Source organism: Boleophthalmus pectinirostris, unplaced genomic scaffold (assembly GCF_026225935.1).
Source record: "Boleophthalmus pectinirostris isolate CB_2022bp ecotype Guang Dong unplaced genomic scaffold, ASM2622593v1 HiC_scaffold_19, whole genome shotgun sequence".
Lineage (NCBI taxonomy): Eukaryota > Metazoa > Chordata > Actinopteri > Gobiiformes > Gobiidae > Boleophthalmus > Boleophthalmus pectinirostris.
This window is the reverse complement of record NW_026571140.1, coordinates 25,153,086-25,165,183: the sequence shown is the minus strand read 5'-3', so window position 1 is coordinate 25,165,183 and position 12,098 is coordinate 25,153,086. Positions and strand designations below refer to the sequence as shown.

General features: G+C 39.3%; 1 protein-coding gene across 1 annotated transcript in view; it reads left to right on the top strand.

Moving 5' to 3' along the window:
• The first annotated feature begins 320 nt into the window (after positions 1-320).
• igdcc3 (immunoglobulin superfamily, DCC subclass, member 3) overlaps positions 321-12,098 on the top strand; it is a 74,003-nt gene continuing 62,225 nt past the window's right edge. The window contains exons 1-2 of the mRNA XM_020938980.2: positions 321-387; positions 7,623-7,928. Coding sequence (XP_020794639.1) covers positions 321-387; positions 7,623-7,928 — 373 coding nt within the window. The remainder of the gene's footprint in view (positions 388-7,622; positions 7,929-12,098) is intronic.

Here is a 12,098-nt window from a genome sequence, read left to right as displayed (position 1 = left end):
AAGAGAGAGAGAGAGAGAGAGAGAGAGTGAGAGAGAGAGAGAGAGGCGCGGACGGATGTGGAGGCTGGCTTTGGGAACCAGCAGAGTGAGAAGGAGAGACCGAGGCAGAGCTGGGATGCTGACAAATTCCTGATAGATGGCTAAAATGGCGAAAGCTTGTTCGACCCCAGTGAACCTCCAAACTGTAGCGCGTTAGCTTGGAAATGTGATATCTAAAGCCGGATACGTGCTTTTATTTCATTTTTACTCGTCCCGCTACTACACGTTTTTAACCTCACGTTATTTTGCTTGGATATTTCTGTGGTGAGGTGTTTGTTTAAATGGCATCCACAAGGCACCGCCGCCTTGTGTTATGCTTTTGGGGAATACTCCTGAACGCTTTAATAGGTAAGTGGTACAGTGCGTTTAACTTGGTGCAAAGTGGGACGATGGGTAGAGGAGCACCGCGGTAAGATTGGTGGTCTCTTGCCGGAGCTGGGTGCACGCTGCGGTGGAACAAAAGTGTGCATTGCTGTCCACTATAACCCTGAACTTGGCCCCTCTGCTGCCTATAGTCTGAGCGGTGCGTTTGAAGCTTGTGGGGCACAGTGGACACTGAGGGGGAAGCTTTGTAGTTAGTGTTAAATTGGATATAGTAGAAGAGATAAGGTTTGTAAGGGGGCGTAACAGCAATACTCGCACGTGGGTCTGCAGTGCTACTTTTATTTTTTGGGTGTAAACACATTTCAGGCACGTGTGTCGTAGTAAAATAGTAGTAGAGCTGAGCTTTCCTTGATCTGTACATTGTTTTTATAAAGATGCTAAACAGGTGCCAAAGTACATTCATTTGCAATATCGGCACGTTTGATGATAAAATAAAAGGCTCATTATGAAGTTTTGGAATTATGACAGATAATCTACTTTATTTCAGATATTTTAGTTTGCCAAAAGAAAACATTGTGGTGTGTTGCAAAATTAACCTGTATGTAGATAACTGAAGTGTAATGGAATAGCAATATAAATTAAAATATTCATGTATTACCAGTTTAGACATGAGTTAGACCTAGACTCAGACTTTATTGATCCATAAGGAAAATTATTGAACACAGTAGATCACACATCGCAATAGATTATGTTAACAAAGTGTAAATGGTAATACTCAATTCAAAGTAAGTAGCAAAACTACCAAGAGGAGTTACCCTGACTTTGACACCAAATTTGAACATGTGTTTTGATTGTATTATTGACATAAGTATCACAAATGTGTGGGCACAGTAGACCAAGATTGACACAGCCAACTTGCCACAACATCAATTTAAAAACATTATAGCTACACATATTCCTCCAAAAGTTTTTCTTATTTATGTGGGTTTGGTTTCATGTGCAGTTTTAAGGCTGATACATGGGTTTTGCTGTATATTAGGCTATGGGAATTCTGTCACCAGTGCACAGCTGTGAGAGATGACAGTTCTGGTTAATCTAAGTACTTTCATATTGCCTGCTGGGGCGTATATCTGTGCAGATGAAATGTCAACACTGGCCCTTTTGTCCGGCACTATTTTTCATCTTTTATTCCTCGTGAGCACAGGATATTTTCTCATGTTTGTGGCCCCTTGAATTGAAAAGCAGAGGGAGTATTGAGTATTTGCAAAGGGTATAGCCCGCAGAGACTGACAAAAGCCCCCACTGGTCTAATAAAGGATAGTACACAGTGGTCCGTAACATGTTTCGAGGCTCAGCGCTTTGTGATGAGCCCCTTTTTATAAAATGAATCTCTTTTAAGTGCTCATCTTCCTCTGAGATTAGATTCAGTGGGGATAAAACCACTTTTATGACATTCAAGTCGGAGTTAGTGAGAAAAAGAGCGGGACTATCGGCATTAAGATCTCTCACACTCAAGAGTTCAATCTCGCCAAAGTGCACTAGATCACTGAGGAATCTGAGAGGAAAGCGCTCATCTGAGGGCACTGTATGCTTTCAATGACCCGGCTTTAGTGTCTAAGCATCTGCAAACGGACACTATCATCTATAGACCTCATTAAAAAGACTGCTTTGTGTGCACTTCAAGGGTTTCCACTAGTTCAGTCACTTAATTCTCCGTTTTGCACATATTTAGTTTTAGGATGTTTGAAGTTTGCGTTTCAGCTAAACTTTTAATACAAGTTATTCAAACAGATTTACTTCTTATTGTTTTCAGTACATAATTTTCTTAGTTTATTTTGCAGATAAATCGCACATTTTAAAGGTATTACGTAAAATTGACCCTTGTGAGCTTTATGCCGTGTTATAATGTTATCTAATCAAAAACATACCTGGAGTCATGTTTAGTTTCTTTCACATATGATTGAGTAATCCTGTATTATTATTCTGTCTATATCTCCCCAGCTCAAAATGCTCCATTCCACCTTGTGATGCTATGTAGTTGTAGTTTTCAAGTGAACTGCTACATTTTTTACTTTTGTTCAGTATAGATTGACAATTCCAGGGCTGAAATCATCCAAATGATTCCAGTGAAGGTGTATGGAGTTTAAATACACAGTGGGGCACTGCATGTATTATCACATGACATCACAAGGTGGAACTGAGTGTTTTCTGTTTGAGAGAAGAACTCATCCTAAATATGCAGAATTTGTGTGTTAAACATGTGTGAATAAAACAAAACACAACTCCAGGTTTGTTTTGATGAGGAAACAACATTATAGCACAGATCAGAAAATGGAAAGTATCAATCATCAGGACACGTTCAAAAATCCAATACAGGCAATGCTTAATTTAGTTCACATATGACTAGACGTAACATTATTATATGACAACAGTCAGGGATCCTACTGTTATGCTTGATCTGTAAGTTTATAACATAGAGCATTTTGTGATTGACATCTTTTATTGCTTTTGAACTGATTTCAAATCCAGATCACGTGCTTTTAATGTTTTTAAGTAGTTAGCTGGCAGAACATTCATCAAATAGAAACCGTTATCTGCTCTTGATCGAACAAAGATTGCTTTTTAAGTTGACATCTCAGGTTGATAAAAAGAGGATTGCAGCTCCACTCAGAAGCTCATTGGTATTGGTGACAGTGATCCATGAGCGTTTGATGTGAAGAGACATTTGCAACTTTATCCGTGCATATGTTCTGAAGACCCTTTTCTGGGGGATACTTGGTAATCCCTGCCTTACCTATACCCCCTAAAAAGTCATTACTCATGTTGTGTGTGGAGCAGTAGGTTTTCATTTGAAACTCATGCATCAGGCTCAAACTTCAATCTGCAGACCTTTGAAAGAATGTAGTGTATTGAAATTATGAGTCTTCCTCCTTTGACTTCATTGCCACACATTGCATTTTTGTCCTTGGAAGAAAAGTATAAGGAACATTTTTCTTCAATCATTAATCAGAAACTTTATGAATATATTCTAAGAAACATTGTCATCATGATAACTTTCACCAAGACTTGAGCACATGTCAGGCGTTGTGCAGTCTATCTATCTGTCTACATTTATTAGAACTTGTCATATGTATCTTCAGTTGTAGATAAGAAAGAACATACCTCTACCAAGACAGTACTATATTCCACAAATGTAAAGATAAGTGCCCAGATTTGAGCGTTATAATCCATGGATTTGTTGCTTATTGCCAGTTCAAATATCAGTTATTGATCATTCATTTCTATATTTGCTTGTTTGTTTCATATACAAATATTTTTTTCCTGTCAATGAAATTTTCCATCCATCCATAACTAAAAAATAATAATCACAAGAATAAAGTTATTTCAATTCAGTCTTTACTGCAAAAGGATTTTATAAACTGGTTACAGTTTAGGAATGGTGAGGAATGGTGGTGTCAATCATTGTGAATTGTTTCATTCACACATGTTTGAGTAATCCTGCATAATTAGTTTGTCGACATCTCAAAATGCTTTCTTCCACCTTGTGATGTCATTAAGTGGTATTTTTCAATGAACAGTTACTTTTTACCTTTCGCTCAGTAAGAAATGGGCAATTCCAGGGATGAAATTATTCAAATAATTATTGTGAAGCTGTATGTAGTTTAAAAACAGTGGAGCATCTGCTGTGATATGGCATGACATCACAAGCGGGAACAGAGCGTTTTCATTTTGAGAGAAGAACACAGCCTAAATATGGAGGGTCTGCGTGTTAAACCTGTGTGAATGAAACAAAACATGACTCTGGGTAGTTTTAATGAGGAAACAACATTATAACATATATCAGAAAATAGTGTAATATGGGCTCTTTAAATTAGGACATTCCTTCTGACATAACTGTGGATGGGAAAAGACTCCCTACAATTCTCACACAATTGTCACATAAAAACTTTAATTCATGACTTTCCTAATTTCCAATGCTACTTCAAATGTAGTTGGAACTTCAGATAGAGCCTCTGGCAGTGTCATCAGTACAGTAGGCTATTAGTGGAGAAACATACAGTAGCTCTGATAACTGTATTTGAGCCTGACAGCATTTGCACCACATGATCCATGGATTATCACATTGTGTCAGTCACTCTCTTCTTGCTCTTGCTCTTGTGGGATGCCTCTGGCTATAAACATGTGTTTGTCTGTGCTGAGCTTCTGTTGTGAGTGAGCCCTGCTTTACAATACTGCAGCACCACTAAACCTCAATACAGCCAATAGAGACACACCACCAGTCACACCTCGGCTAGTATACGTCAGGGCCAGAGCCGCACACTCCCATCCTCTGACCAGTCCTATTCGACAACCATAAAAGTCTGTAACATGTAGGTAGTAGGATTGAACAACGATATGAAAATATGTAGCTGTGTTTTTCTGACAAGCATTAAGATAAGATAATGATTGCAATTTATGTTCTAATAACATTATGTTTTGAGTCCATATTTTAAGCACATCCAACAATCTTACAATTTGACAAAAGATATATTAACTGCTTAGCTAATATAAGAATCGGCTTAGCTAATACAATCCATGCATTTTTTCAAATCATTATTTAGTAACTTGTGTCACCATCGAAATACAAAAGAAAATACATAAATCATAATGTAAGCAAAATACAAAACTAACAAGGTCCCCTAGTGTCAGTAAAAATGCATCACAGAATTTTTTTATAACAAGGTTTTAAACACATTAAGACACGATTTTTAGTTATATTGCGGTTACAGTTCATTTAATCCTTAATAGGCACACATTTCTACAGTGACGTGTCTACATTTTACAGATCCAGTCTTATGTGTCCTTACTTTTAAATACATTAACCTTAAACTCTGGCTCATTAAAATAATGTGCTATTTCCTCCTGTATTGATGTTCAGTCTATCTTTTCAACCAGAGAAAGAAGTGTTCAAAATAATTATCTATGTTGTGACCTGAGCTTGTTTGTAACCTTCACCCTTCATCTTGTTAGAGGGTTACATAAAATGTGGAATAGCACTGAGAAGTGAAGAAGTGGAGGACTGGATGAGAGCTCTCTCTCTCTCTCTCTCTCTCTCTCTCTCTCTCTCTCTCTCTCTCTCGCTTCCTACAAGGCTAAACTCTGAAAACCACATGCTTTTACTGACAGAGGATTGGCTGTAGACCTATGTATATAACTGATTAGAAATGACTGAATTTCGATCTTGATTAAAACATAAAGTGGGGCATACAAATCTGAGATGCTGTGATACCAGTTTATCAGTGGTACTCTAAAACATGTTAGATAGAGCTTGATAGCATTGATCATTATCTTTTAGCGTCATAGCCTCTTATACTGAACCACTGAATTGTCAATACTGAGTGCATATTTTGATTCAAAATGTCGTGTTTAAATTTTTTATTGTGAATACCCACTTTACTCTTTCCTGGCATTTTCTCACTGGGGCCAAAGCAAACCATCTGCCCCTCATCTGTCAGTAATTTACATAATTAATTTGTCATAGGTTTTTCTCAAGATGGCCTCCTGTCATCACCATTTTCACTTTCCCAAGCTCGGTGCTCACACAAAAAAAGCATATTGATTATTACATTATGCATATTACATTACATTACATGACATTAATAGTAGGTTGCTCTGATTAACTGTTAAATGACCATCCTATAGGTCCTATACTGCACAAAATTGACTGATTGACTTGAGTCATGTTGTGTTTTGTTTCATTCACACATTTCATCACCCTATTATTAGTCTGTCTACATCTCCAAAGCACAAAATGCTTTGTTCCACCTTGTGATGTCATGAATGTTCAGTAGACACATCACAAGCTTAAACATGCAGAGTCTGTTAAACATGTTTTTGATGAGGAAACAACATTATAACATAGATCAGAAAATGCATAATATGGGCCCTTAATAATACCCTCAGTAATATTGTATGTAGGGTGCTAGATAAGTGTAGGTCTGATGACTTAATGCAAAAAGAAGACCCTGTAACAAATTTTTTTTTGCATAGCCGGTGACTTAAGGGTTAAATACCTCTTGCTTTTAAGTGGTAGCCCTGATTTTTTTCCTTAGTCCCCTGGCTACTTTGCTGCTCGCTGAGTGAAGAAGAAGAGGAGGAAAAATGGAGAGACTAATGAAGGGATACAGATCAAAATGAGAGGAGTGGAAATGTTTCTTTGCATTAGGGACCATTTGTGATCCAGGGGAGTGTGTCAATGCACTCCTTGTCTTCACCTACAGAGGGGGAGTCTTTCTGGGGCAGGAATTTGAGGGATGGAGCGGGAGGTCCTCTTTTCTGACCCCTGCCCCCCTCGCCCCCCTCCGTCCCACCAGATTCCTGGGCCTGGGGCAGCGACTGGTAGTGCTTAGTCCATCAGCAGTTGTAACACGATATGCCCACAGCCCGCTAAGCCCCTCTTTTATAGTACCAAGCTAGGTCAACGTGTTTACATCCACTATTTATTGTCTTGGGCTCCCCTGAAACCAGAAATAAGACAATTAGACCATTAGAAATTTAACTTTGAGCACTTAAAAGCTTTTGAGTGCTGCTTTGTTCAAATAGGAAATCCCAGATGGATGCTACAGTTAGACAGAGCCATGCATGTGTTCACTATATAGGTACATTCAGTATACTCATGGTGCATAGATCTATAGACCATGTATTCCCTGGTGCCTGTAGCCTGGAGGTAGCTCAGTCAGGCCTTTTAATTCATTAGCCAGAAGAGCTAGCTCACTGTGATATGACATGAAGTCAGTTTGTTCAGAGGTAAGCAAAAGAAACACCTTTGTCCTGCTCTGCTTTATAAAAAACAGGGATGAACAAATATGGTTTAGAATATTTAATAACCAAAATAATACCTAACACTTGTGTTGCACTTTACGGGCTCGAGAAAGCCTCTCCCTACACTGTTGTCATTGTTCATTCGTTCCATACTTGGTAGTGGTAACCTGCTGTAGCCACCGCTGCCCTGGGGTAGGAAGCTGCCAATCTGCACCATGGGTCCCTCTGACCACCACCATTCACTCATCCATGTACCACTTTCATACTAGGCAAGGTGAGTGAAGTGTCTTGGCAAGGACACAACATACTTTTTAAGATAGGTACCAAATGATACTTGGGTGTGATTAAGGTAAAAATTGCTCAGTATGTTCTTCCAGATCTTCATGGTAAATTTGAATTTAATGAAACTGTAGTGAAATCACATTACATCCAGTGTCTGATGTGTTTGTGTGTTGCAGGCGTGACTTGTGAAGCGGAGCTGTCCTTCACGCTGGAGCCCAGTGACATCATCGCGGTGCAGGAGCAGCCCTTGATGCTGCACTGTCAGGTGGTGGGCATTCCCCCCATCACCACCCTCTGGAGGCACAACGGTCTGCTGCTGCCTCAGGACCAGGAGCACACCATCTTCATCAATGGCTCTCTCCTCATCGCCCACTTCCTCAAGACCAAATCTGACGGCACGTCTGATGAGGGCGACTACGAATGCATGGCCCAGAATTCCTTTGGGCTCGTAGTAAGCCGCAAGGCCCGCGTACAGGCAGCAAGTAAGTAATAACTGCTCCAGAACTGTTAAGAATCATGTGCACGGTTCATGCAAACACTACATTTCAACTTTAGGGACCAGAGGTAGTCCGTGTCTCATCGTAGGGCCATCTGGTCTTTGATTTTTTGCACAGTGGTAAGGTGTTTGGCAAATGTACCCACAGGATGGGACCTAACTCAAATCCCATGTCTTCAACAGACTAGCTCTGGCCTTTGCGTTGTACATTAACAAGTGCTCACACTGAGCTTGAAACTGTTATGTGTGAGGGCATTATCCAAAGATATTTTCAAAGGCATCAACAGAAATAATCTGTGGCTTGACTAAAGTCTCCAGTTTGAAGTCATTCTGTTTGAGCATCTCCTTCTCAGCATTGTGTCCAGGCTCATTAGGCTGCATTTCTCATGTAGGAGACAATCCTCCCCGGTCCACTCGAGCTTTAGTGTCTCTTTTGTGGTGGCACACACATGCAGAGGCTGTCTCAGCGCTCTCTAAATTAAAGTCATCATGGACTCACAGCCCTCTGTGGACATGCTGCGCTCTGCAGCTCAGCTTTATTGATATCAGGCTGTTGCGTGCAGTGCTGACTTAAGACTTTGTAGAGCCCCACTTTTATATATTTTCTTACACAGTGATGGACAATGGTTGAGTGAAGCCTGTTGATCCCTGAGCTGTGTGTAGTCAGCACACTGCTGTGCTGTTGTAGCCAATAAGGCTTTTCCACCCAGTGGGAGGAGAGGTTAGCACGACGCCTCACTGACCGAGGGGAGAAGTCACTTGTGTTCAGGGCTGCTGCTGTCAAACACATGCAACCTTTTAGGACCCCCTGAAGGGACTTTCTCTCAAAGGTCAGCTCTATCCACTACTTTAACACATTTGTGTTCAAGCTGAATCAATATAAAACTCCATTATGCTCAACAAACCCATTCTGCATACTGTACTTTACTTGTACACGATGTACTGTATTTCTTTTTCAGTGTTTTCTATAGTGCATTGTATTGCAAGATTGTATGCATTGATTTACCCTTAGCAATCTGCACTTTTTACATGTCAAAACTGATTACTGTCTCTTATTTGACTCATTGGCCAAGTTCAACTCATCCATGTTATAATGATTGCATTTGGCTGCTCATATAGATCCTGTGAGCTTCTTGTATTGATTAGCAGAGGCCTGACAGATTACTGAAGATCAGAGTTTGACCCTTGGCCTTTGACCTTTGGAAGCGTGCCGGCCAGTAGTTTTGGACGGCATTGAACAGGGAGCTCTTGTTATAATGATACAGTGTTTCTCTTAATGGAGTCTGGCCAGAGGAGCTCTCACTGTGGAACAATACTCCAGAGACCCTTCAAAGGGAGTCATGAGGAATGAACTTGTGACTGTAAAGTGTCCCTGTATTATCCCTGTGTCTCTGTGTCCCTGTGTCCCTGTATGGTTGGTAATAACATCACTGAAGGTGCCCACTGATTGATGTAACTTCCTGTTTAATTTGAGAGGTGTTTGGTATTTTCATAATAACCTGAATACTAGGACTGTCAATACATGAAAGTTGCAACAGTATATTTTGCGGTCATTATTTATCATTTGCACATTTTCTTTGCACTACTGGGACATTTTTGGTTATTTTCTGGTCATATGATGAGATTTAAGCCGTAAAATGTTGAATACATAACTTCTATCACTCGTTGGAGATGCAGACTAAATAATAAGTGTTTCATTCTGCTGTTTCTTTATTGCAGCTCATGATTTTTTAACAATATTGTAGATTTAGAATACTTTTTGTGGCTTAAATCTGCTCTTGGGTAATTGTGTCTATTCAGCAATACATCGCAGTTCAAAATTTGTTATCATGACTGGCCTAATTAATACTTTTAAGTCTATAGATAAAAATACACTTTATGAATATTTCCACTTTGGTACCAAATACAAGTATGATTAGGTCAACGGGATTTTGATCTTTTATAAATAGTCTCCTGCTGTGGCTTGTTTTATCTTCCTGGGTGTACCACTGGGCCCAAAACTCAGATATGAACATAAATAATTCTGAGTGAAGTCATCTCTTTGACAGAAATAGCCAAAACATTGAAGAATTTCTTAAAAAAGACTGTAACTAATACTCATGTTTGTTTATATCCTCTTTGTATTTCTAAGATCGTTATTGCAGCGTTACTCCCCCTCATCCCATCCCTCACTTCAACTCTGTTTTGTGATGTACGATGACGAAGCCTTTCTATTGTCTTTCATTAAACCCAACCACCTTCTTATCCGCCTCCTTTCATAAATTCACTTTTTATTTTAGCTTGACAAGCATTTGTGTGAGCTCGCCACTGGGTGCTTATGTTGTGCCTGACTCCCTGCAGACCTGCTAAATCGGTGGCCTGTCCAAGAATTTGCTTTTTTCTTTTTTCCTTCTAAATATTATCTCTTTGGTGTTTTTTTTCCTCCTTCTTCTTCTGTCCCCAGCACACTCTCTCCAATCTCCTTATTAGCTTAGGTTCAGGAAGCTTTTCATCATGTGGGTGAATGACAAGGCTACACTGGACCCAGCTAGGACTCTCTCTCTCCCCTCCCCCCTCCGTTCACTACACCGGCGTCACCAAGCAACGCTCTACAAAGGCCCCCTGTTACAAAATAGCTTTTTAGGATCAATTGAAATGACTTGCTTTTGTCTTTTTTGTCTGCAATTAATTGGAAAGAGTTGATGCTTTGTTAATAAATAATTCATTTTTCTCCTGTTTATAAAAGGAAGACAGCAATTGACACATGACACCTCTTTAAGAGTAAAAATAAAAGATTTGCAAACATGAGATGAAGTGATATTGAAAAAGATAGAGTCTATGAAACAACTGGGCCTATTGTGCTTGCTTTGGTCCAGTCGTTTCCTCTGTATCTGTATGGAGGAGATGAATGATGATTGCCTCCTTGTTTAGTCTTCATGTTGTCACGGCAAATTGTACAGTGTTATAATGGCGAGCTTCTCAATGAGACTTTAATGAAATCGAGGGACCCAGGGGGCTGTAAGGGATGGAACAGGAGGAAGATGGAGGATCCCTGTAAAAATGTCTGACCATAAACACATGCCTCTCCTCTGTGTGAATTTAAGCCCTCTCACGGGTCTTAATGGAAATGACGACCATTTATTGTACAAAATGAGACTCAAGAACACTGGTCTTATTTAGTAAATGGCTTTTTCACAAGAGTGCTCCATTATAGAATACCATAGCAGATTTCTTTAGTGTGCAGTCATTTTAATTTATTTTGGCATTTGCGAAGGATACTCTATGACTTCACCCGCTCTCTTTATCCAAACAGTCACATGAGCAGTGGCTTTTGAACTGTACTGATAATTTAATGCATGTTACAATTGGACAGAGATTATATATAAAAAGAAGATAATTACATGCTACAGTAAGTTAATCCTCCAACCAGATAGTCCTGAGGAAGCATAGCGTAAGATCAGGAGAAGGGTCTCCAGGTGCTACACAGCCTCCTACTGACGGATGGGTCAAAAGCAGAGGGCAGTTGAACATATTGTCCAAGTTACGATTGAAAATAAGTGATCAAATGTTGCCAAGTCAAGACAAATTTCCCTTTGAGGACAATAAATTATACTTACCTGTATTAAAGCAAAAGAAAATTGGTATTAGCTTTTAAAATTATGTATCATAGAGCTGCTGTCAGATATTGAAAACATATTGTCAAGTAGTAACAAGTAATGTTTCTATGTCTATACTGATGCCACTTTATAATGACTACACCTTAATTAGTCTTAATTAATACCCTAACTCCCCCTATTTCTTAATGAAGATACTAGCCAGAATCATTCTTAATAAAGTAGTTGCTTAAAGGGTCCATATTACACTATTTTCTGATCTATCTTATTATGTTGTTTCTTCATCAAAAACATCATCTGGAGTTGTGTTTTGTTTCATTTACACATGTTTAACACACAAATACAGCATATTTAGGATGAGTTCTTCTCTTAAACAAAAAACACTCTGTTTCTCTTTGTGATACCATGTCCATACTCCATACACCTTTACTAGAATCATTTAGATGATTTCAGCTCTGGAATCTCTACTGATCAAAAGGTAAACGGAGCTGTTAACTTGAAAACTACATACACTACATGACATCACAAGGTGGAATGGAGCATTTTGAGCTCTGAAGATGTAA